Source organism: Saimiri boliviensis, chromosome 4 (assembly GCF_048565385.1).
Source record: "Saimiri boliviensis isolate mSaiBol1 chromosome 4, mSaiBol1.pri, whole genome shotgun sequence".
In the NCBI taxonomy this organism is placed as follows: domain Eukaryota; kingdom Metazoa; phylum Chordata; class Mammalia; order Primates; family Cebidae; genus Saimiri; species Saimiri boliviensis.
The window spans coordinates 97067326-97094156 of record NC_133452.1 but is presented as its reverse complement, the minus strand read 5'-3'; the positions used below and the strand labels follow the sequence as shown (position 1 = coordinate 97094156).

The window sequence follows — 26831 nt, the reverse complement described above, 5'->3', positions numbered from 1 at the left end:
GGACCCCGGCCAAGTGCTGCTACTGCCGCCGCCCATTTTCAGTGCCGGACAGCGGCTCTGTCCTCACCTGCCCTTTTGCTCTATGTCTCAGCCTGCCCCTGCCTCCCAGCTTGCTGGCTCCTCCTGTCTTCAGCAGTGACTCACAGTGACACAGTGCTAGGTGGGGGGCAGAAGTGGGACACCCACTTCTTTGGCCCTGCACGCACTCCAGTCATCACCCATCTTCAGCAGGTCTCCAGGCCCTGCCAGCCCTGCACGTTCTGCCCAGCCTGGGGGCCTGTCTGCACCAGGCACTGCTTTCTGACTCACCTGCTTTTCTCCAGGTGGCCACCTGCTTGGCAAAGTTTCATGTGTTTGAACCAGACACGCGTGCAGCTGGGTGTGTCATAGAGTCAGGCCTGGCTGGCGGGGGAGGCATGGAGCATAAGACTGCAGCTAGTACCTCTGACTTTGAGCAGGCGCATAGAGGTATTTTGAACAATAGAAAGAGCACAGTTTTTCTGCCAGAGCAGTGTCAGGCATCCTCCCGAGGCCTTGTTCCTGCAGCCTCTCATTTCCCTCCCTCTGTTGCCAATGCTCCTGGGAGTTCTTCCTTAACTGGAAATGGGCTGACACCTTGCAGGGGCCTGAGAGGAACTGAGGACAGTGGGACTGGGACAGCATCTGAGTGATTCCGGCACGTATCTAGCCCCAGTGTCAGGCTTGCGCTGGCTGGCCTCTTGCTGTTGCCGAGTTACTGTGTGTCATCCCAGGCCCCTCCTCCTAAAGGGCAATCATCAGAGACCAAGCCTCTCAAACAGGGCCACTTGTCCAGGGCCCTGGGGAGGACAGGACCCCCCAGGGAGCCGTCTACTGGCTTCCGTCTGCTGTGTGCGGCTGCAGCCCGGCACCCCTTTGGTGCATCCACATGTTGCAGCAGGGCTGCCTGGGCCCCTTCCTTGGCCCGGCCCCACCCTCCCCCCTCCTGCCTTAGTTCCAGCAGAAACACCACATATGCTTGTCTCTCTCCACTTCCCAGGTTACCACGAAAATGGAGTGGTGAAGGCAGAGAACGGAACCTCCCCACGGACTAAGAAACTCAAGTCTCCCTAAGGCCAAAGTGCTAAGAACAGGAATCCTCTTGGTGGGGGCCCAGCAGGGCGTGAGGAGCCCAGGCCCCCTCCCTCCCTCCTCCTTCCTGCCTGTGATGCTCCGTCTCAAACGGCCAAAACCTGTCTTTCAATGGTGGGGGGGGGGGGGTTCTCTTTCTTTCTTCTTGGCTTTCTCTTCTTCCACAAACCATTTTCAATAAAGCCAAAAAACTTTCTCTTTCTCCCCTCAGGCCACCTCCTGTCCTCACTCCTGTCCTGTGCTGGCTTTTCCAGAAGCCCGGGTTCTCATGGCTGTCATCTTTCTGCTTGCCTTTGTCTCTCCCCTCACGGCTGCTGCTGCTTCTTTTTGCTTCCTAATTTCCCCTTATCTTGCCATTTTTCTGTCTGATTTTTACAATGGGAGGGGAGCTAAGATTGCAGTCCTGTCTGTCGGTCCCGCAGGGCCTGCCGGTCAGAAGCCCGGGGCGGGTAGCAGGCCCTCGGTGGTCCGCATGTGGATAGGCAAGAAGAAGCCAGAGCGGCCCTCTCGGATCATTGTCTCCTTGGTGCTGATTAACTGACACGAGAGCTGATTCCAGTCCTGCACGTACCATCTTGAGGCACAGCAGCCACTGCTCGTAGTATTTGCCAAGGCATTTGGCTTTGGGACGTGACAACTCAACCCAGAAGGATGGTGTGAACTCAGTTGGGTCCCGTGACTCGAGTGCTTACCAGTGGCTGACTGCGGATTGGAAGCCAGCCTGCTGTCGCTGTGTGGGGGAGGTGCTGAAGGAGGACGAGTCTTCCCACTGCTTAGAGCCAGAGCAGAGCAAACTGCGTGGCAGGCTCTTCCAGAAAGGTAATGGTGGCAGAACCCACAGAGGAGTCGACCTAGGCCTTTTTCCAGCAGTCCCAGCCGCCGTTGCTTTTTCAGCCATTCACAAGCATTCAAAACCAAACCAAACAGCAGTTCACAAACCTGCCTGAGATATGCTGGTCCTCACCTGCAGAGCCAGCCAGCCCTGTCAGGGGCCAAACTTACTACCTTGATTTCATCTCTAGCTGCAGAAACACTAAGCCTCAAGGGCTTCAGCCCCATGCTGGTCGCTTGATGTCCAGGGAGGCTCACTTGGACCACTGTCCATCTGGCCGCCCTTGTTGAGTGTTCTTTGGAATTGTCGTTTTTTGAGCACAGCTACAGCATTTTAGACTGCATGAAACCAACATGAGACTGAATGACTGAGAATCACTCTCTGGGTAGGTAACAGGCACCTTTCTGGCCCCTTCTCTCACAGATTCTTTCCTCTCCCCTCTACCTACAGGCAAGGCCTCCATGGTGCCTTGTGAGGACTTTTAGAAGGGGCGTTCAGCTTTAAAAAGGTCCCAATTAAGGCCAGGCATGGTGGCTCATGCCTGTAATCCCAGCACTTTGGGAGGCTAAGGCAGGTGGATCACTGAGGTCAGGAGTTCAAGACCAGCCTGACCAACATGATGAAACCCTGTGTCTACTAAAAGTACACAAAATTAGCCGGGCATGGTGGTGGACGTCTGTAATCCCAGCTACTCAGGAGGCTGAGGTAGGAGAATCAGTTGAACCTGAGAGGCGGATGTTGCAGTGAGCGGAGATCGCACCATTGCACTCCAGCCTGAGTAACAAGAGTGAAACTCCATCTAAAACAAAACAAAACAAAAAGGTCCTAATTAAGAACCTCTGAACTCTGTCCTGAGACAAAGTGCTGTAGTTTTTGGTAGGTGCGGGAATAGTAGTGTCATTTGGTATACTGATCCTTTCTGACCTTACAGTAGAAACCAAACCTTGGATTTTATTCAGAAAAGGAGAAATGGGTCTTTTCATCAAGGCAACGCCTCTTCTCCAAGTCATTTACATCACAGATAAATTTTAATCTCCCAGTAACTGAAGGATTTGTTTCCTACCATCATTGGAGACCTTCACCTCTCTCCACGATAAGGTTGCAGAAATGGGAAGAACTACTTATGGTTGCTTTTGATTTCCCTTAGGAAGTGAGACTGCGTGTTTGAAAATACGCATTTCCCCCATTTCTCCGTCTCCTTTCCTGACAATTCTCTGGGCTGCACAGCAGAACCATTGGTAAAAGGGCGGTTTGGTATCAACACAGCAGACCTGATCTGGGGTCCCTTAACCATTTCAGTCAAACAGCCGTGACCTAGGCTGTAATTCAGTTCAGGTCCCCACCTTGCCTGGGAACTGCAAATGGAGTGTTCAGCCAGCAGCCTCCTAAACCCACCTTCTTCCCCCATTAGCCTAGAACACCCATCCTTCATGCTCTCCAGGCTGTGTCATTGGAAGGGCTTCACATGCAGGAGGCCTCCTTCAGGCGAGCCCAGGTTAAACTGTTGAGTTGTGCCTTCAACAAATATGTATGGTGTGCTTGGATGTACCAGGTGCCTGCGTTGTGCCAGATGCTGGTGAGGTAGTGGGGAGCAGAGCACCTGAAGTCTTGCCATCAAGCAGCCTTCATTCTCATGCATGTAGGTTTCCGTTGCTGTGTCCCAGACACCTGTGTGCCAGAGACGCCACAACTTCATGTCCCCTGTCTCTTGGAAGCTCCCCGTGCTCCCAGTGCTCCCAGTGTATCATGCCTTGGATGTGGTATCACCAACCCAGTGGCCGGGGTCAACTTAGGCTCTCTTCCTCAGTGGACAAGGGTGTGTTTAGGGTTTATTTTATGTAAAACAAAAAAACTCTGAGACCATGAGTGGGGCTGGCATCTTGCCAGCCTGGGCTTCAGTGATGTTTGCTGGGGGGCTGATTAGAGGGTAGTTGTAGGGTACTTTGTCACCCCCTCCCCACCAGCCTCCCTGCTGTGTGTATTTCATAGCAGAGCCAAGTCTTTGGCAGATTGACACAAACTGTGTTGCCAGAGCTGAAATAATTCCACTTCATCCTATGAGCTTTTTGGGCTAGCTTGTTCTAATTTTGGCCACTTTGGCTTTTTTCTTCAGTTTTATGCATTCTCTCCTGACCCAAAGTGCTGAGCCATTTGTGAAGGCTCTGCCAGACACATTCAAGCTTGAGAGCGCAGCACCATGCACTAAGAGCAGGAGAAAAGACATAACCTACCTCAGCAATTGTGGCCTCTCAACAGCCCTGGCTAGCTTACATTTGTGGGGAAGCCAACAGATGCAGTGGGAGGGCAGGGAGGTGGCGCTGGTGCACCAAGGATCCATGCTGCCGGTTCCCCCTCCTTGGAGGTGCAGTGATGGGAGTTATTTTTACCATCTGGGCTCTGATAGATGCACTATTAATAAATTGCATGTGCTCCTTTTGAAGGTAGGGGATGGTTCTGGGCAAAAGGGGAGCAGGCTGAGCTAGGAGGGGAGCTGCTGTCCTCCCTTTCGAGTCAATTCTAATCGTTTGTGTGTCTGGACCCAGACCAAAATGGTTGCTGAGACACTTGTCTGTCCATGTCCCAAGGCATAATTTCCCAACATTTAAGAAACTCCAGGCCGGGTGCGGTGGCTCAAGCCTGTAATCCCAGCACTTTGGGAAGCTGAGGCAGGTGGATCACAAGGTCAAGAGATCGAGACCATCCTGGTCAACATGGTGAAACCCCATCTCTACCAAAAATGCAAAAAAATTAGCTGGGTATGATGGCACGTGCCTGTAATCCCAGCTACTCAGGAGGCTGAGGCAGGAGAATTGCCTGAACTCAGGAGGCGGAGGTTGCAGTGAGCCGAGTTCGCTCCATTGCACTTCAGCCTGGGTAACAAGAGCGAAACTCCGTCTCCAAAAAAAAAGGAAACTCCAGTAGACACCTCTGCCCTGGCCACTTTCACAGATGCTTCTCTTGACCGGAAGCCCTGGGACCTTAAGAATTCCTGAAGCTTGGGGTAGGTGTGTGCTTCTGGGGTCTCTTTTAGGACCTCCTTCCCTAGTACCCCATTGACCTTTTTTTTCCTAAGCAGCTAATAAGAGGGTGGGTGAAAGAATCCCAAGATTCCACAATGAAAATCTTCCATGGATGCTTTAATCGGAAGTGGGTTGCCGACCCCCTTGTTCCTAGAGGAGGCCTCAGCTTGGGTTTCCTTAGGCCTGATATGAGAGGTAGGGTGGTCTGCACGTAACTAATTATCTCGCCTAAGGGCCTCTGGCACAAGTGCACAGACTTCCAATTCTTGATGTTCTAAAGCCTCTGTCCTCTAACACAGGGAGCACTGAAAGCTTGTGAGTCAAGACAGTGGAGTGGTCTTCCTCCTTCTGCCTTCCGAGCTAATGGCTCTTTTCCTCAGGAATACACTTTAGGGATTATTGGAGGATTAGTCATTGTCAGATAACTGGACAACCTAAATAAGATCCCTCTCCAGCCCAAGGTTGTCCCAGTGAGGAAGACTTTACCAACTTCTCACTACCGCACTTCTCCCATGAGTGTTAGCCTCACCTCTCAAAGGCTGAAGACCAGTTCCCCCAGTGAGAGCTGCCTCACTCTTACTGAGTTCCCTGGATGAGCAGAGCCGTGAAGAGGGCTGGGATTTGCACCCTCCAGGTAGCCTTCCGTGCTCGGCAACCCTGAAGAGTTTTGGTCCCAAGCATTGTGTGTGTGTGTGTGTGTGTGTGTGTGTAAATAAGTGCCTTACTTTGCTATGTGGTTTTCACTTGTACTCTGTGGCCAGCCTCTAGCTGCCAGGGCTCTAGGGCTGTTTGTCACAAGCAGCCAAGGACACCATACCTCAGTAGAGTTAAATATAAAAGGGACACAGATTGTGACAGTTTCACCTCATTTGTTTCAAATTTGCTGCCCAGCATTAGGGTCTGTGGTGTGTTCTCTGTTTTGTTTTGGTTTCTCCCTTGTGTCAGTTCTCTTCTGGCCCAGCTGGGTGGCTGTGGAAGTCAGTGAGGTGGCCCAACCACAAGCATACCTATTAAGGGAAGCCCAGAGCTTCCGGCTTCCACCTTGAAAACTCCCCTCTGGCCCCACATAGCAAGCCCCACCGCTCCGCTTTTCTGTTATTTTCCCCACCCCTAGATTTTTTTTTTTTAAAGGCACGCTTACCATAACCTCTTGGTCTGTTTTGCTTCCCATTCAATCCAAAGTTTATATGATAAAGGTGTTTACTTTTACTTCCCAGTCTCCAGTGCTAACAGACATGTCTATTGCAGAACTGTTTGAGCTCTTAATTCAGTGTTACCTTGTGTTAGTCGCAGCAACCCTCTTGCCTGCCCACCTTTTTCTCGCTCTTCCGGGTTGTGCAATAACTCTCCCAGCCAGTGGACCTTTCCACAGCCTTTCTGTCCCTTAAAACGCCCTGCAACTGGGGGAGAAATGGGACCCGTGGGAGGGGTAGTCATCATCCCTTACAGAAGAAATAGTAGTCGCTTTCCTTTTGTTGCTGTCATTCTTGTGATCCTGGGTGGGTTTTTGTGGCACTCTCGTGGAACATGTAGCATCATCCTAGAAGTCTATTATTAAAAAAATTTGTTGAAGAGGAAAAAAACATCCTCATGATGGGGCTCAAGTCATTGTTCAGGAATAAGATCTGTTGTGGTGCCCATCAAATCACCGTCACTCTGCCTAAAGCATTCCAGAGCTTCTTGTTCATGGGGAGAGGAAGGATATTTTGCCAAGCAACAGCCACAGGTGAGTAGCCCTGTTCACCTGATAGGCTCTGGCTGTGACAGTAAATACAATACCACCTTTCCTTGGGTGCAGATTTGAGTGTTCATGCGATGAGACTGTAAACCTCACTTTTCAGTTCCTCTGTTTAAAAAAGCATCTGAAGTATGAACTAAGGCTGCTGCTGCCCTGAGCAACGGATAATGCAAATGTGGACAAACTGTCTATCTGTTTTCTACTCTAGCCTGTTCATATGGACCAAATTTCAGCAAGGAACTCAAGGAAAATTTGTACCTGGCGTATTTATGCTTTCATTTAAAATGGTTGGGGGGAGGGGTGTCTTTTTACTTTTGGTGAACTTTTTTTCAAAATCATTTTTCCACTGTTTCTGCCTGGTTTTAAAACAAATTACAGTTTTGTATGGATTTTTTAAATGTACATTTTGAAACAAATGATCAAATATTTTCTGAAATAACAGAATAAAAGGCAGAGAATTATCAGAATAATTGTCTCATAATTTCCTTGGCGTGCTTTTATAGTGATGCTTTTACATGAATGTTTGTATTTGCTTAAATGAGTTTGTATGAGTTTTAGCCCTCATGTCTAATATTTTTCACTATATTAGTCATTTCTTATATAGCTTGACCCGTATTTGTCCATTGGAGTGATATGAATTAGGGAATTAGAATTAAGAATGGAGAGAAAGTGTTATATCAAGTGCTGGATAGTAATAAGCATAATTTTTATTTGAATCCATAATAGTAAAATGTGGAAAAGGTGTTTCCTTAACATGGGGTTTATGGGTAGGAAGCTCCAGAAACAAGCATATTGTCCTTGACGCCTACTATACTATGATGTTATTTAGCTTGGAGGAAATGGGGTTTCATTTGTGTAAAAGCCAACAGGTATGTTGGTGCTGACCAAAAGATATCCAAGTATTAGTAATAATGGCAGGCAGTAGGGATCACTAGTGTCACTTACATGGCTGCTGCTTCCTGTAGCTGCTTGCTGTTTACCAGAACCATCTCTGGAGAGATTTCAAAAGATGAGTACAGTTACAGGTGGCAGTTAGCTGAGGACACCTATGGGAAGTGAGAATTAAAGAAGAAATGTTTGCTTGAGGTGCAGGTGAGTGATTCTGCTGCACGGCAAGCTTCCTTGCAGACTTGGGTCCTGCTCTGCCATGAGAAGCTGGGTGAACTCAAGCAGTTAACATTTCTGTCTTTTTGCTCATCTGTATCAAAAGGGTTTCATGTTTTGTGGAGAATGGTGGTGAGAGATTTAGAGATACTGAATGCTAAGTTCATTGTATATATAAAGCACTCAAGTTGGCTTTTTAAAATGAACTTATGTGCCAGCAGCATATTCAGGAGTCACTTACCCCAGTGACCCTTGATTCTCTGGAGACAATTCGTCTCAAATACCCTGAAAGCCTATAGATACGGATTTGATACACCTTAATTCGATAGTATCTTAAAGGCCCCCTGGTAGTGCAGACAAGGTACAGACCCAGGTTTCTGAGTGGTGGCTAACTCACAGCCCAAGCTTACCCACAAAGCAATTTTCTTATAAGCAGTCTTAGACAAAGCCTTCAGTTAGACTTGATAGCTTCAGCTACCAATGCTAATCTTAATTCTCTTTCTTTCTCTCTCTCTCTCTCTCTCTCTCTCTCTGTGTGTGTGTGTGTGTGTGTGTGTTAGAATCTTTCAATTCCCTGGTGGCCAATCTGAAGTGATGATCTTTCTGCTTCCTACAATATTGCTTGCTACAGGCTAATGCTCAGCTCTCTTCCATCACCTGAGCCTAACACTCCAGATGCCTGCCAGCTGTGACTGTGGCACAAGGTAATTAGTGACATCTAATGGCTGCACTGCCATTCAGGATTTTAGAAGAAAGTGATTTGCTCTGACATTTGTGGTTCCTATACTTGCTGCTTTGTATAAACTTACCAGGTGAGCAGTGAGTGTGGGGACACCGCAGAAGTGACCTGCTGGCTTTGGTCTTTCATACCTTGCGATGGTGCTGTTAGATCTCAGCTTCTCAATCTTAAGTAAACGAAAGGAGATGCCACGCAAGACGTGGACAGCAAACTTAAGGGGTGTATGTGGATAGTGCCAACTTTATTGAAGACAATTCCCTCTGAGACACTTTTTTTTTTTTTTTTTTTTTTTTTTGAGAGGGAGTCTCACTGTGTTGCCCAGGCCGGGATGCAGTGGTGTGATTTTAGCTCACTGCAACTTCCACCTCCCGGGTTCAAGCAATTCTTCTGCCTCAGCCTCCTGAGTAGCTAGGATTACGGGCATGTGCCACCATGCTCAGCTAATTTTTGTATCTTTAGTAGAGATGGGGTTTCACCGTATTGGCCAGGCTGGTCTCAAACTCCTGACCTCGTGATCCGCCTGCCTTAGTCTCCCAAAGTGTTGGAATTACAGGTGTGAGCCACTGTGCCCAGCCTTCTAAGACACTTCTAACAGATAACTGTGGGGCTGACATTTTAATACTGGGCCTCATTATATTCAATAGAATATAATCTATTTATTTTACCTAGTGGAAAAGACATTAAAAGAAGAGATGGGTGGTTAGAACTGAGGGTAGATGAGTGCTGGGATTTCAATGGCTGGGCAGAGTGGCTCATACCTATAATCACAGCTCTTTCAGAGGCCAAGGATGGAGGATCGCTTGAGAGCGAGAGATCAGGACCAGCCTGGGCAACATAGCAGGACTCCTCTACAAAAAGTTTTTTTTTAAATTATTAAGGGCCTAGAGGCCTGGCTACTCAGAAGGCTGAGGCAGGAGGATTGCTTGAGCCCAGGAGTTTGAGGCTCCAGTGAGCTACAGTCACACCACTGCATTCCAGACCGGCGAGAGTAAGACCCTATCTCTAAAAACCACAAAAACAAAACAACCAAAAGCAGGCTAGAGGATGCTAAATGAGACTTTCCTAAATCTCTATTTTGGCTGAGACCCAAAGCTGAGGACAAAAATTGGCAAGTATTTCCATATGTTGCAGATTTGCTGCAGATCCATGAATGATTTGCTGAGGAGCAGCCTGAAGCTCCTCTACCACAGGAGGCAAGAGTGATAGGAAAATATCAGAAAGTGTAAGCTTCTTGAAAGGGGCTGTCAGCATGCCTTGGGTCTGCAAGCTAAGTGAGGGGGTACTTTAAAAGACTCAGGGTTTGACATGTGTCTGTCCCCTGGAGTTTGGAGAGCATAAGATTTGGGGTGCCTGTTTCTCCCTTGAAACAATCTAAAGGAAAGGTATGGAGCTGCCTAACCACACAGCCAAGAGAGCCATCTGGGTGAGAACACGGCGAGAGCGCACACCCTGGAAGATGTGTCAACCTGAAAGGGCCCCCCAGGAAGAACAGAAGGAGCCTTGGAAAACATACCATTAGAGCAGGGGTGGTCAGCTACAGACTAGGTGGCCTGCATATAAGAGTGGTGCACTGGGCAGTTTCCAGTTGGAAAGAGTTCCAAGAACTCCCCAAAACAGGGTGCTCTGAGCAAAGGACATGGAATCAACCTATGTGCCCATCAATGGTGGATTAGATTTTGTAAATGTAGCATATATACACCATGGAATACTATGCAGCCATAAAAAACAATGAAATCATGTATTTTGCAGCAACATGGATGCAGCTGGACGCCATTATCCTAATGTGAATTGATGCAGGAACAGAAAACCAAATATTGCATGTGCTTACTTATAAGTGGGAGCTGAACACTGAATCCACATAGATGTAGCAATGGGAACAACAGATGATGGGGACTACCAGAGAGGGTTGGGAAGGAGGAGTAAGTGCGGAAAAACTACCTACTGGGCACTATGCTCACTACCTAGGTACAATGTACCCACATAACAAACCTACACATGTACCCCCAGAATTCAAAAAGAGAAAAAAGGTACTCTGGGAGAAGGAGTCAGCCTTTGGGCACATGTCACTTAGAGATCTGGCCCCACATTATAACATTCCTAGCCACAGAAATAAGACTCTGTCCTTTTTCTCTGGTTTCTATCCCTTAACCTTTCCCAGAGCCTGCAAGGGCTAAAAACAACAGCATGGCTGAATAGGAACAAAGGGAACAGAAGACAGAAAGAAGGGTGGAAGAAGAAACCCACTATCACCACCCCCATCTGCACACACACCCCTGTATACATATACTTCTAAGCCTGGGGAAGGACTGAGCTGGGCCAGGCAGGATAGAGCTCAGTGATTTTTAGACTAAAAAAACTTCTAAAATACAGATAGTCCCCAACTTTCAAAGGTTCAACTTATTTTCCTCCTTACAACGGGCTTATCAGGGGTATTAAATGCGTTTTCAAGTTGTGTTTTTTTTTTTTTTTTTTACTTACGCAAGTTTATTGAGACATAACCCCACTGTGAGTAGAGGAGCATCTGTACTTGAAAGTGAGATACTGTTTTAAATAGTTATGAGTGCATGAGGGTAAAACAAAACAAAGCATGGGTTATTCCCAAGATAATAAGCTGGAACAGAAAAGGAGTCAACATAATACATTCACAGCCCTTTCAATAAGCTGGTTGGAAGTGGCTTAGCTCATTAGAGAAGGAAACACCAAGGAAAGTTCCCTAGAAGTTCTGAGAGGGCAAAGCATTCTGAATTCTATGTAACTCTATCCTCATTCATACCACATTTTGGGTGGCGTGGGAAAATGTGAGATGGCATGTTTAAGGATGAACTTAGTGGCTGAGCAGCCCTGATTCTAAAAAGCCAGTCAGAGCTCACTAGAGAACAGTAACTGCTGCTGGTATTTCCCTCCTATCTCAAAGCCAGGCTCTGAAAGCAGTATTTTTCTAATTTTTTTTTTCTTTTTTTGGAGTCTCGCTCTGTCACCCAGGCTGGATGGGGTGCAGTGGTGTGATCTTGGCTCACTGTAACCTCTGCCTCTAGGTTCAAGTGATTCTCGCATCTCAGCCTCCTGAGTGGCTGGGATTACAGGCACACACCACCATAACTGGCTAATTTTTGTATTTTTAGTAGAGATGGGGTTTCACCATGTTGGCCAGGCTGGTCTCGACCTCCTGACCTTCAGTGATACACCTGGCTCTGCCTCCCAAAGTGCTGGGGTTATAGGTGTGAGCAACTGTGCCTGGTCAAATCTTTTTATTTTTTACTACAACCCACATCAAGAAATACATTCTACATCATGATCCAGTAAATACACTCTCATTTGAAACAGAAGTTTCATGAAAAAATAGGACAGGCACAGTGGTTTACACCTGTAATCCCAGCACTTTGGCAGACTGAGGTGGGTGGAACACTTGAGATCAGGAGTTTGAGACAAGCCTGACCAACATGGTGAAACCCCGTTTCTACCAAAAATACAAAAAAATTAGCTGGGCACGATGGCATGTGCCTATAGTCCCAGCTACTTGGGAGTCTGAGGCAGGAGAATCACTTGAACCCAGGAGGCAGAGGTTTCAGTGAGCTGAGATCACACCATTGCATTCCAGCCTGGGTGACAGAGCGAGACTCGGTCTCAAAAAGAAAAAAGGAAAAAATACATAACTTGCTAGGGAGACCAGATAATTTCTACTATATTCCATTTTTTTTTAAAAAAATGCAAGTCTAATGGGTCTAGAACCACAGTTTGAAAAACAGGTGGTATATTTCCCTACAGTATCAGGGTGGGCAGATGGGTAGTGGTGGGGCCATCGACTAGCAGCAACAGTGATACTACATACTGATTCCAACATCCCAGATGATGCTTCTAGAGATTCTAACATTCCTCCTGCTCTTGATCATTCTACATCTGAATTAGTCTGGGGTATCCAGAGAAACAGAATCAAAGGAGGAGGCCCACTCACATTAGGGAGGACAATCTGTTGTACTTAGTCTTCTGATTCAAATGTTTACCTCATCCAAAAATACCTTCACAGAAACCCCCAGAATAATGAAATATCTGAGGCTGGGCACAGTGGTTCATGCTTATAATCCCAGCACTTTTTGAGGCTGAGGTGGGAGAATTCCTGAAGCTCATGAGTTTGAGACTAGCTTAGGCAATATAGTCAGACCTTGTTCCTACAAAACAATTTTAAAAATCAGCTGGCCATGGTGGCTTGAGCCTGTTGTCCCAGCTACTGGGGAGGCTGAAGTGGGAGGATCACTTGAGCCTAGGAGTCTGAAGCTTCATAGAGTTAGGATAGTGATACCACATTCCAGCCTGGATGACAGAGTGAGATCCCATTTCTAAAAAAAGATTAAAAATATTTTTTTAGAAAAGAAATATTTGGGCCTCCTGTGGCCAAGTCGACACACAAAATTAGATATTGCTATACCCTTATCACCCTAAATAAGGCACCAATCTTAGATCCTTTTAGATCCAATTTAATTTTGACTTCAGTAGTAGTGCAATAAGAACCAAACAAGAAATAAAATTCCAGGAACTCTATAAATGCCTCTGTGAAGAGTATAAGGTGTATTTCAAAGCACAGTACCAACATCAAAAAATTGTCTTGCATTTTCTCATCAGCAGGTCAGTTTGAAAAAGCACGAACAAAGTTATAATAGTTAATCTTGCCTTCTCCATGAGAGCACAGCCTGATTAACTGCAGAGAGAGCAAAGAGAACAGGTGAGACAAATCTGCAGGGCTCCGGTCAGCTTAACTGCAGAGTGCACTTATACATAATGATCCCCAGCCTTTGTAAATTGGTTCAGAATGTTTATATCCATAGTGGATCCTGAAATGATCCTGTGAACCCGGTAGGTAGGACAGACATTATCCCCATCTTATACTTAATGAAACCAAGGCTGGATGAAGTAAATGACCTTCCCAAGATTTCAGGACTAACATCCATATTTATAAAAGCAATTTTAGTTGTTTTTATATTCAAATAAAAGACTTCATCCACTTAGCTCATGAGGAGTAAGACTTTTTAAATAGCAGGCTCTTGTTACCACAGCCTAATGGAAGAATCTGCCCACCCTGTGTCCCTTGAAACTCAACTGTGACTGGTAACAGACTGATTTTATAAGAAAATATAAAATCTGTCTCACCCCCACTTCCCTGCTCCACTTGCCAGTGAATGCCATCCCTCTCTCCCTTATCAGTTCCCACATCAGACAATAGGAATAAATTGAAAATCAAAAGTTGGGCATGCTGTCAACCTAAAATTTGGGGAGCTAAATGTGTGTTTGGTCCACATGAGCAAATATCCTTCTATCTGCCCTCCTCTACTCACTCCCTGCTCATGTTTCTGTCTATGAAAAATCCTCATCTCCAACCTAGTCACTAGCCCTAAATCAAACCCTTTCCTAAATGACTCTTAAATTTTGAACACCTCTTCAGCTAAAAGATCTTTAAAAAGGTCTACAGAACCTCAATATTCTTAATAAGAATGTCTCAATGATGATGAGCCACAGTCCTTGGCATTTCTCAGGGAGACTTTGTTCTGAGCCAGAGAATCCTGGCTTGAGGGTTTACAGTGAAGAAAAGGCATGAAAGCTCCCCTTCAACTCACTTATGAAAATTCAAGGAAGAAAACTTCCATGCCCCTTCTCCATCTGCTGCTAGCCATGCTACCACTACTGACAGATGCCACAGCCCTCCTGCCATGGTCATGCCCTCTTCCATGCTAACCCTACTGATGGGCCAGTGTATCAGGTATTAGCTAGATGAAGGGTATCAAAGGCTTCCAACAGTCTGCTCAATCAACTTTTCTTTGAGTCTTCCCTTGGAAGCTGCCCCTCTTGGATCATCTCTGTTGCCCTCCTTCAGTCCTGACATGTTGGTCTACTAACCACTCTGTGTTGTCCAGCACCAGGCCCACTTAAAGAGATACCCTAACAGCAAATAGAAAAGAACGCCAATGCTAGAATCAATGGGCAATACCTAATCAGGAGAGAACAGGCGATCTGATTTGAACATCCTATATCTGTCTCAGTTATAGTGAAATACACATACAATTGCCTTCAGGAAAGAATGATCAGTGCTTAGCCTCTGCAATCAACTCAGAAGAGTGATTCATACTGACCTCCTTAACCAAGGAGTCATCTATTGGGACGTTAAGTGATTCACAGATTTTAAAGAACATTTCTCTGTCCACATATCCTGAAGCTTCCTTGTCGTAAATTTGAAATGCCTCGTGCATGTTCTCTTTGCACGAATGATCTTTCAGTTGCTTCTGGATTGTGTCTATTAATGCTTCCAGTTCCTGCACGCCTGGATCCTTTTCAGTTTGCTTGCTGTAGAGAAAGGAAGGAAATGATTGCACATGGTATTTGTTCTTAACCAATCTCATTTTAGTGACCAAAGTGCTTCCTTAATGAAATCAGGGAAGCTTCTAATCACAGCGTTGAGATTGAGCTGACCAATATCTGAACACTTGCCCACAGGCTGATAGCTGACCTCCACATCAGGAAGGCCTAACTGGGGGCAGGTTTTGAATTTCTTCCCTTCTTGCTCAGCCTCCTTTCCTGCCATCTGCTAATCACTGCACCACAAGGAGGCAAATCTAATACCACCACCATGCCAAATTTGGTATCTGTGGGAATCACATCATTGTGTCTTAACTGCTGTTGCAGATTAATGTTTCCTCATCTAAAACTAAATGCCTGAGTGATATGATAGATAGATATAGATATATATATCTGCAGCCAAAAATTCACTTTTTATAGTTTTAATATTATTCCCTCTTCAATTCACACTGAATTCTGTAAAAGTTTATTTATGGAAGCTAAGAGATTGCTCTGTGAGGTAAAGTGAGAAGTTTGGGCTTAGCATTGACTGAAATTAAGAGAGATTAGTAACACACGACACTGGGAAGACAGAGGTCTAAGCCTTTAAAACACAACCACAATAGGTAGAGGCTCAATTTTATTTCCTCTGAACATGAAGGTACAGTTATAAAATTAAAAATTTTAAAGTTCAAAGATTCCCTCATGTTTCATCTTTATAAATCCTTTTAGAACAAAATGGGCCAAATAAACTCAGTAAGCATTTTTCCCTCTTTCAGAGGTGAGAAAACACACTTGAACACCCTAGTGACTGATCTGAAATTCCATGTCAGAGGCAAGACTAGTACTCACACCTCACTTCAGTTCCAACATTCTCTCAGTTATGCCCAGTTACTTCTTACTGAATTCCTCTCCTTCTACGACTTGAGAACTATCAATCTACCATTGCTTTTCTGCATTTATTTTTCTTGTGTATAATATTTTTTAAGTTCACTGTTGCAAATAGCCTCTTCTTAACTTATTTTCCTCTTTTACCTGCTGGCAAGTCTTGCTGGGGAAAGTATAAAATGGAATAACCTTTCAGGAAAAATTTGGAAAGATGAAGCAAAAGTCCAGTAAATAATTTCAAATAATTTATCCTAAGCAAATAATCATGGGTTGCATGCAAAGATACAACTAGAAGATTGTTTTGAGATAGCCTCAATGTCCAAAAATAGGGAATGTTAGTTAAATAATTTGCACTACAATAAAGCAATGGAATAATAATGCAGCCACTGACGATGCTGTAGAAAGAGTATAAAGAGATTTTTAGTGAGAAATAAATAAATAAAAGCAAGTACAAAGTGTTACGTTTTGTTGTAAAAGTTGTGGGGGAATACGAGTATATACTCAGAGTTGCTTATATTACTTAAAGAAACTCTGAAAAGATATTCAAAAAAATCAATGAAAGAGGTAGTTACCTATGGGGAGAGGAGGGTGAGAAGCAGGTAGATGAAAGATGGGGTAGGAGCAAAGCTTTTCCTTGGTCCCTTCATGTATGTGCCTTAAAATATTTCTTTTCACAGGGGTTCATGATAGACTATCAAGTGAAAAAAGCCAGCAAAACACTATTACAGAATTTTCTACTTTATATTCATCTTTAAAAACAAAATATTAGAAGTAGTTATCTCTGAGTTACAAGAATTTCAAAAATTTTTGCTTATTTCTATTTGTATTACCTAGATTTTTATTCCCTAAAATTTCAAACTCCGGGCATGTGTTATTTTTGTAGTAAGCCAAGAACAATAAAAGTTGCTGTAATAATCCCCAATATCTAAGTGCTCTCTGGCATTATTCATTATAGAAACAGAATATGTTTATCAGATGAATGTAATTTGAATCATATATACTAAATTATGAATGACCACCAGGGAGCTATTTTAGTGGCAGGAAGCAGTCAAACCTCAATCTTCCATGTGTTTCTAAGAACTAGAGCCATGGAGCATATAAAGTTAAAATGTGATCATCCAATCATCTGGGGAAAGAGACAATAACTCTCTTTTTCCCCAAGAAGCCAGATTCCCATTCCCCTTTATACAGCAGGAAAAATACCCATGGCATCTGCTGCCTTTGAGCAAGATGGAGTAAATTCACTGATAGATGGCAACAGGTGGTACTGTTTAAGGCCGAGCTAGTTAAAGTTACAGCCCCTCCTTTATTGCCAGAGCCCAAGTCAGGGAGCATTCTGTAAAAGAGCTGCAAGACTCAGGGCAAGGTTTGCTCACATGGGTAAACAAGAAAACATGGGGGCCAGCTGGTTATGCTAAACAGGGACTGCCAACTGAGAGGTGGCTGGAGGTCTCAACGTGCTGGGCGAAAACTCTGTGCCAACCCCTCCAATGCCCTTCCTTAACTTTCCATAAAACTGAATGTGTTTTACAGAGTGGCTAACCTTCCTCAGGTAAGTGGGATGTCACAGTTTTCTGTCTGCTCTTAGAATTCTATTTTGCCATGAGAATCCTGGCAGTCCTCCACTTAGAAAGTAAGACAGATAGGCCGGGCGCAGTGGCTCAAGCCTGTAATCCCAGCACTTTGGGAGGCCCAGGCGGGTGGATCACGAGGTCAAGAGATTGAGACCATCCTGGTCAACATGGTGAAACCCCGTCGCTACTAAAAATACAAAAAATTAGCTGGGCATGGTGGTGTGTGCCTGTAGTCCCAGGTACTCAGGAGGCTGAGGCAGGAGAATTGCCTGAACCCAGGAGGCGGAGGTTGTGGTGAGCCGAGATTGCGCCACTATACTCCAGCCTGGGTAACAACAGCGAAACTTCATCTCAAAAAAAAAAAGACAGATAAGAAAAAAGAAGGAATAAGGAAGAGCAGGTGTACTAGAAAGATGAAAATGACAATGGCTTCACTTTTAGTTGTACAAAGTGAGAGGTGCTGGTGGCTCAGATGGACAAAGACATGTTGAAAACAGATTCAGCAGAATGGTCAGGAGGGCAACTCAGATAATGCAACGTCCAGAAAGTTTAGAGAAGGCAAGCAAGAGGACCAAAAACAGGGCCTTGAGAAATGCTGACATAGCAGACAGAAGTAGGAAAAAGACACACAGAATAGGCTTTCAGAGAGGTAGGACTACCAGAAACTTTGGGTTTCCAGAACTCAAGAGAGGGTTTCAAAAGAGGGGTGGTAGAGAGTAATCAATATTATATGTAGATCAGAAAAACTAAACACTAGACTGGGGGGTCAGCAAACTATGACACCCAGGCCGAAGCCAACCTGCTGCCTATTTTTCATACATAAAATTTTCTTGGAATTCAACCACTCCTATTCATTTATGCATTGTCACAGCCGCTTTCATGCTGTAAGGGTAGAGTTGAGTAGTTACCCCAAGGAAGATACGACCCACAAGGCCTAAACTATTTACTACCTGTCCCTTCACTTAAAAAAAAAATTGCCTGAGCATTAAATATAAGGTCTGGTATATGATATAAGCTCAAATATCTGTTGAATTAATGATTAAATGAGAAAAGTCCATTATACTTGGAAACAATCAATGACCTTCAAGAAAGTAATTTATGAAGCAGTCATTAAAAGTCATAAAGACTCTGGAGCAGTCAGGAGGGAAGTGATTACAGACACAAAATAGAAGAATTAGATTTGAAGAAATAGGAGGAGTTACTTATTTCTGACAAAAGATAAAGAGAAGAAGAGTGATAGTAGAGAAACATTCTAAGATGAAAGGTGAGAAAACCGATGAAGCCCACATCAGATCATTTGATCTCATATTTGAAACCAACGACTTCCATTTCCTTGGATAAAATGGAAAAGGAAATGAGAATATTTGGAAAATTCTCAGAGGAAAAGTGGCTGGAAGTGAAAAAGAAAAGGATTAAAAAGAACATTTAGTAAGAGAGTAGGGTCCTCTTGAAGCTGAAGTGCACAAATGGGCATGTTAATGGAACAAGAATAATATATATGAACAAGTTGTGTATGTATCTATGCTATCTATGCTATTCACACATAGATTTCCTGTGGAGGGTAGGTTTGTAAGCGTGCGCATTTGCTGTCCTTAAGTTCAAAATACTGCGGTGAGGACCCCAAACCCAAAGAGAATTTAACAACTTGAAGATGAAGTCAATACTCAGTTACCTGTGCATTATTCTAATTTTCTGGCCCAGAGAAAGCAAATGGCTAACTCCAAATTTCATAATCTCGTAACTGACAATTGACATAAAAAGTAGGCCGGGCACAGTGGCTCATGCCTGTAATCCCAGCAGTTTGGGAGGCCAAGGCGGGTGGATCACGAGGTCAAGAGATCAAGACCATGGTGAAACCCCGTCTCTACTAAAAAATACAAAAATTAGCTGGACGTGGTGGCGCACACCTGTGGTCCCACCTACTTGGGAGGCTGAGGCAGGAGAATTGTTTGAACCTAGGAGATAGAGGTTGCAGTAAGCCGAGATATGCACTCCAGACGGGCGCCTGGCAACAGAGCAAGACTCCGTCTTAAAAAAACAAAAACAAAAACAACAACAACAACAACAACAAAAACAGACATAAAAAGTACTGGTCTGACAAGTACTCATGATCCCCTTTTATGACTCTTAGCAATGAGTGGCTAAATATATTTGTATCTGTATTTCCTTAGAGCAGGATTCTTTATCAGATGGGTGAGTTAAGAGCTAAGTGCAGAATGGCTAGGACACACAGAAGGTGTGACAGTGGATTCATATCATCTTCAAGCATTTCCCCAACTTATCTCTCTAGCCCATCACAAGGGAAGAATGGGAGGGTGAGGATCAAAATGAGAATAACAATGGATCTCTTAATCCATGCCGTAGTCCATTTGTATTGCTATGAAATAAGTGAGGCTGGTAATTTATAAAGAAAAGTGGCTTACTTGGCTCAGAGCTCTGCAGACTGTATAAGGAACATGGTACCAACATTTGCTTCTGGTAAAGATGTCAAGATGCTCCCCTTCATGGTGGAAAGGGAAGGGGAGCAGACATGTGCAGAGATCACATGATAAGAGGCAAAAGAGAGAGAGAGTAGGCGATGCCAGGCTCTTTTCAACAACAGTTCTCACGGGAACTACAAGTGAGAACTCATTCTGATGAGAATGGCACCAAACCATTTATAATGGATCTGCCTTCAGGATCCGGACACCTTCCACGAGGCTCATCTCCAACACTAGTGATCAGATTTCAACATGAGGCTTGGTGGGGCCAACAAACCATATCCATATGGCAACCTAAAATTTGAATTTCTCCTTCCTTATTTTTACTGATATCTTATTCTAAGAGCCACAGTGGTATCTTTTCCTCATTACTAAATTTTAAAAAACTTAAATTACTAAATCTAAACAAAATTTTAAAGATGATTTAATTAGTGGTATGCTGAAGCAAGACGCTTTCCAGTGTCTGCTGGTATGTGCATAAACAAGGGACAATCACAGAAAAAAACTTTTGGGAAGTACTTGAATTAAATATATGACTATAAATATGAAGTAGTCTTTTAATGCTGTCCAACCACCAAACTGTGCTTCTCTAGTCCATTCAGCCTCCCACTTTCCTAGACAGCTATCATATTTCTTTAAGTCCTGAGACTTTTTTTTTTGAGACAGAGTTTTGCTCTTATTGCCCAGGCTGGAATGTAGTGGCACAATCTCGGCTCATGCAACCTCTGCTTCCAGGGTTCAAGGGATTCTCCTGCCTCAGCCTCCCAAGTAGCTGGGATTACAGCTGCCTGCCACCATATCCAGCTAATTTTTTTTTTTTTGTATTTTTAATAGAGATGGGGTTTCGTCATGTTGGACAGGCTAGTCTAGAACTCCTCAGGTGATCCACCTGCCTTGGCCTCCCAAAGTGCTGCAATTACAGGCGTGAGCCACCATGCCCGGCCAACAGTTGAAATTTTTTAAATTAAATACATATCCATCAAATGAGACAATTTTTCTTTTTTACATTTTAACATCTCTGGAATTAACATGTACTTTTCAAGTAATGATGAATATGGATTATATTTGGCAATGTTTCTTTCTTAGTAGTAGCTAAAATATGCTGTTTTAAATTTTATTTTATATGCATTTTATTAATATGTATATATTAAATAAAATAGAGCATTTCATAACTTTTCCTGAAACCTCTAACATCTCCCTCTATGCTGATTCTTTCTACTGCACTATTCTCATGAAACAATCACAAAGGCCTCCCAATATCTGCCCACCTACCAGCATCTGAAACCACATCTTCTGCCTTTTCGCCTGTTGCCTTAGATCAAGGATTTAAAGAGTAATCCCAGGAACTGTGGAGGTTCCCAAGACCCTTTGGGGGTCTCTGAGGTCAAAACTATTCTTGTAATAATACTTAGTAATTATTTGTCTTTTTATTCCTTGTTTTCCCACAAGTACACAATGTAGTTTTCCTAAGGTCACACAACACAGGCTGTCACAGCAGGCAGAACACAAAATCACATGAAAATCCAGTTGTCTTCTATTACTAAAATCAGACATTAAGAGGTTTGCAAAAATGTAAAGCAATATCACTCTTCTTACTGAGTATTTATTGTTTATAAATAGTTTTTTTCAGAAAACTGTTATTTGTGTTAACATGAAATTATTTTCAAATAATATTTGAAAAATTTTCAGATACAATTTCTAATATACTAAATAGCAATAGACATAAACACATAAAAATCCTCTGGGGCCCTCAATAACTTTTAAGAATATAAAGGTATCCTGAGATCCAAAAATTTGAGAAATACTGCCCTAGGTAAATGGTTGATGCTTCCATCTAAAGCCAATTCCTCCACTTGTACTAAATCCCATCCTCTCATGAACTCCAGATATTCACCCCTCTCTCTCACACACTAATCAATGTTTTCCCCTCTGTGAAATCATTCCCATTAACAATACAAACATGCTATTTCTTCTATGTTAAAATTAAACAAAAATAAAATAAAACAAACCCTTCTCCTGACTTCACTTTCTCTGCAAGCTGCTACCCCATTTCTCTGTTGTCCTTTCTACCAAACCTCCCCAAAAGAGTATTCTCCACTCTGGTCCAGAATTTTTCTCTCCATTCTTGCTTCCTCAAGGACCTAAAGATAGAAATTCCATTTGACCCAGCAATCCCATTACTGGGTACATAACCAAAGGATTATAGATCATTCTATCATAAAGACACATGCACACATATGTTCATAGCAGCACTGTTTACAATAGCAAAGACCTGGAACCAACCCAAATGCCCACTGATGATAGACTGGAAAAGGAAAATGTGGCACATATGCACCATGGAATACTATGCAGCCATAAAAAACGAGGAGTTCGTGTCCTTTGTAGGGACATGGATGAATCTGGAAACCATCATTCTCAGCAAACTGACACAAGAACAGAAAATCAAACACCGCATGTTCTCACTCATAGGTGGGTGTTGAATGGTGAGAACACATGGACACAGGCAGGGGAGCACTACACACTGGGGTCTGTTGGGGGGGCCAAGGGAGGGACAGTGGGGGTGTGGGGAAGCGGGGGAGGGAAAACATGGGGAGAAATGCCAGATGTAGGTGACAAGGGGATGGAGGCAGCAAATCACATTGCCATGTGTGTACCTATGCAACAATCCCGCAGGATCTGCACATGTACCCCAGAACCTAAAGTATAATAAACAAATAAATAAATAAATAAAAATAAAAAGTTGTTATAAATATGAGTGCAGAATTGCCTTTGAGCTACAACTCTGGGCACAATGCCTATGTGGTATCCCTGCTCTGCAAGAAGGAGAACCTCAGCTGCTGCTGTACACTGTCCCTTAAAAAAAGTTGCTGCTTAACAGCACCAGCTCTCCCTGGAATTCTCTCTTGGGAAAAACCAATAACTCTCCTGGGGTAAGCCATAATTCTGAAGCTCACCTGTCCTCCATCAAGTCTGTCTTCCTTGATATGAAGGCAGTTCTCTGTTTGCACAGTTCTTGTATATGAATTTCAATTACCACCATTTAATAAAATAATCAGGTCCCCAACAACATGGTTCAAATTTCAGTTAACACAGATATTAACTATGAGTAATTGCATAAAGTACAAACTTACCTGTCAGGACTTTTGTCCACTAATCACAACGTAATTAAACAGATGCATATCACAATCAGTGACAATTACATCACTTCTTTCAAAGTCTGTTGGTGATTGGTCACTGTATATTTGTTTCACAGTTCACAGAGACAGTAAAGTGTGTAGCTATGTTGCCTCCTTATCTCTCAGTGATACACAAACTGTATTTTACAAAAATGGATAATCAACAGAGAGAATTGGCCAATAAGGATCAAAGTACACCAAAGATGCAAGAAGTGAGTGTAAGTAAAATATAAATGGAGTTATAAAAGAGAAAGCTGACGGTGGGAATGTCAACACGGCTGCCTTTCAAGAGACTCTAGATATGCAGCCGGTGGAAACTGGTGAAGGCAAACCTATCAGCATAAAGGAGAAAAGCGGTTGTAATGAAAAGAATAAAGATATCCCAGATGCCTATAAAATGCTTCACATTAAAATAACTCTCAGAGATATTTCACTCTCATTAAAGGAAATCTAAGAGATATTTTATAATATTGAAAGTAAAAATCATAAAATACTGGCAGTTGATCCAAACTTAAACAGGAATATGATAATTCACCAAGGCACAGAACAGATATTCATTCTGTATAAGTTGTACAATGAGAAGTAGACAAGTGCTGCTCAAACTTTCGATAGAGTTTTTTCATAAATAAAACACTTTAGTTATTTCTGTTATCTATGTTTTAAATTATAGTGTGCTAAGTAAAAATTAGTTTGACTATTTTTCCATTTCCTTATACATTTATAACCATCAAAGTTTTTAATGTTTTGAGAAAAAAAAATTGTTTTTGAGACTGAGTCTCACTCTGTTGCCTAGGCTGGAATGCAGTGGCACAATCTTGTTTCACTGCAACCCTCCCAGGTTCCAGTGATTTTTCTGCCTCAGTTTCCTGAGTAGCTGGAATTACAGGCTTGTGCCACTAGGTCCAGTTAATTTTTTTTTTGTATTTTTAGTAGAGATGGGGTTCCACCATGTTGGTCAGGCTGGTCTTGAACTCCTGACCTTGTGATCCGTCTGCTTTGGCCTCCCAAAGTGCTGGGATTATAGGCATGAGCCACAGTGCCCAATAGTGACAAAAAATTTTTAAAGGGCACAGAACAATTGTACATTTTCCTTTTGATTATTAAAATTGTTTTACACAGTTATTTTTTACAGTCCTACACTACTACCATGTAAACAAAGAATTACCTGTAACTTCTTCATTTGGCTTCCAGGACACCACATTCGCTTAGTTTTCTTCCTGCATCATTGGTTTTCCTTTTCAATCCCCCTAACTCTTAAGTGTTTGAGGACCCCAGAGCTTAGTTCTTAGAGTCATTCTTTAATTTATATACACTAATTCCTTAGAAATTTCATCCAGGCCAGGAGCAGTGTCTCACGCCTATTATCCTAGCACTTTGGGAGGCCAAGGTGGGAGGATCACCTGAGCCCAGGAGTTCTTGGCAACAAACTCAGACCCCTGTCTCTACAAAAAATTTAAAAATTAGCTGGGTATGGTGGTGTGCACTTGTAGTCCCAGCTACTTGTGAAGCTGAAGTGGGAGAATCTCTTGAGCCCAGGAGTTTGAGGCTGCAGTGAGCTATTATTCCACAATTGGCACTGAATGCCAGACTTGGTGACAGAGCGAGATCCTGTCGCAAGAGAGAGAGAGAGAAAGAGAAAGAGGGAGAGAGAGGTCATCCAGTCTCATAGCCTAAAATATCACTACATGCCAACAACGCCCACATTTACACTCCAGCCCAGACTTCTCACTCAAACTCCAGATACATACATATCCAACAGATTGTATGCTCTCTACTTGGCTATCTACTTCGCTGTCTTAAACCTAATATATGGATATATCCAGAACTGAAATCCCCACCCCAACCAATAAAAAAGGCAACTGCTCTACCCACAGCCCACACATTCCCCATCTCAGGTGATCACAGTTTCTTCCTTCTAGTTGCTCAAGCCAAACATCTTGGAGTCATCCTTAATTATTCTTTTCCCCACACACCCCCTAGAATATCTGTCTGAAGTCCTAATTGGCGCTACCTTCAAAATACATCCAAATCAGACCGCTTCTCCCCACCTCCACTGACACCATCATCCCGTGCCAATACATCGTCATCTCTTGCCTGGAGTACTGCAAGAAGTCTCTCTCCTAATCTGTTTTCAACACAACAGCCAGGATAGTTCTTTTAAAATATATGTCACTCTTCTACTCAGATGCTCCTGACCCCAGTGGCTCATTTCATTTAGAGAAAAAAGCTAGCAACTTTCCAAAGACCTGGTAAGTTCTACACAGTCTGGCCCATTGTTAATTTTCTAATTCCATCTCCTACTCTTCCTCTCACTCACTCCACTTCACTCTCACTGGCCTACTTCTTGCCAAGGTACTTGAGTAGTTTAAGTAAGACATGCTAGCATTTCCTTGAGTATTTTAAGTAAGACATGCTAGCATTTAGGGCCTTTGCCCTTTCAGGAAGAAAAGCTTCCTGAAAAGCACTTCCTCCAGAAATACACCCAGCTAACTCCCTTCAAGTCTTTGTTCCATGTCACCTCAAGGTACAACCACCTACCCTGACTTACCTTCACAACCTACTGCCACTCTCCAGAAACACTTACTACTCTTAATTTGCTCCATTTTTTACATCATTCATTCAGCTAATACACTGTATAATTTATTTACTTGTGTTACTGTCTATCTCCTTAGAAGGTCAACTCAATGTGGGCAGCAATTTCTTTTCTATTTTGTCTACTGATAAAAATCCAAGGGCCTGATGATAGTGTCTGGCATATAATAAGCATTTAATAATTACAGTTGATTCTTGAACAACAAGAATTTGCATTTCACAGGCCCACTGAAACCTGGATTTTCTTCTGCTCTGCCACCCTTGAGACAGCAAAATCAACCCATTCTCCTCAGCCTACTCAACAGGAAGATGAGGATGAAGACCTTTAAGATGATCCACTTCCACTTAATGAATAGTAAATAATTTTCTCTTTCTTATGATTTCTTCATTTCTCTAGCTTACTGTATTATAAGAATACAGGATGTAACACACATGACACAAAATATGTGTTAACTGTTTATCAGTAAGGCTTCCAGTCAACAGCAGGCTATTAGTAGTTAAGTTTTGGGGTGTCAAAAGTTACACATGAATTTTCAGCTGCGCAGGAAGGTTGGTACCCCTAACTCCCACACTGTTCAAGGGTCAACTGTATTTGCTAAATAAATGAAGTTGAAAAAATTCTAAGTTACTAGTTATTACATTGACCCAGGGAACCTTCTGTTTATGTCTAATAATTCCCACCTGGTGAGGGAAATCTGAAAATCTAGAATGTGATTACTCATTCGTTTTTTTCAAGAATTACTTCCTGAATATTTTGAGTATGCCAAACCCTAGCAGTGAAACACATACCTTTCCGATTCTGGAGCTGGTGCTTCTCGCTTTTGGACATGGTTCTGAATTGATGCAAGTGCTTCTGGTGAATACTGGGCAGCATTGCTCTCCATGTATTTCAGAACATACTCGTCTGTGTCAAGGATGATGAACCGGTGACCAAACACTGGAGAGAAGGTAGCAACACACTTAGCTTGGTGATGTTCTCCCATGCAATCAGGAGTAAAACAGTATTAACCCTCCAATGATAAATTCATGGGTCTGCATTTATGACAGAAACTAATTAACTTTCTACAAATGACATATTAATATGCAGTCATTTGCTCAGTGTTTACAAAACTTATTGTTGACATCTGTAGCCAACAAATGCAATCAATTTAGAGTTTAATTGATTAGGAAGGAGATTAACACATTATGCCCATATATACAAGGATAGTAGCTTTATCTCACTTGCAATACAATCTAATTGCCTCTTATGAGGGTTAA

General features: G+C 43.2%; 2 protein-coding genes across 5 annotated transcripts in view; one reads left to right on the top strand and one right to left on the bottom strand.

Moving 5' to 3' along the window:
- TRAM2 (translocation associated membrane protein 2) overlaps positions 1 to 4376 on the top strand; it is a 77083-nt gene extending 72707 nt beyond the window's left edge. For both annotated transcript variants that reach the window (XM_003923118.4, XM_074397897.1), the window contains exon 11: positions 1019 to 4376. In XM_003923118.4, the coding sequence (XP_003923167.1) occupies positions 1019 to 1092 (74 nt within the window). In that variant the 3' untranslated portion in view covers positions 1093 to 4376. The remainder of the gene's footprint in view (positions 1 to 1018) is intronic.
- An 8622-nt stretch (positions 4377 to 12998) lies between these two features.
- The window catches only part of EFHC1 (EF-hand domain containing 1), a 66031-nt gene continuing 52198 nt past the window's right edge, over positions 12999 to 26831 (bottom strand). For 2 of the 3 annotated variants that reach the window (XM_003923115.4, XM_074397895.1), the window contains 3 exons: positions 26364 to 26511; positions 14663 to 14873; positions 12999 to 13236 (listed from right to left, as the gene is read on the bottom strand). In XM_003923115.4, coding sequence (XP_003923164.1) covers positions 13165 to 13236; positions 14663 to 14873; positions 26364 to 26511 — 431 coding nt within the window. In that variant the 3' untranslated portion in view covers positions 12999 to 13164. Of the gene's footprint in view, positions 13237 to 14662; positions 14874 to 22496; positions 24591 to 26363; positions 26512 to 26831 lie in introns of those variants that run through there. The other variant, XM_074397896.1, reaches the window with a different exon arrangement.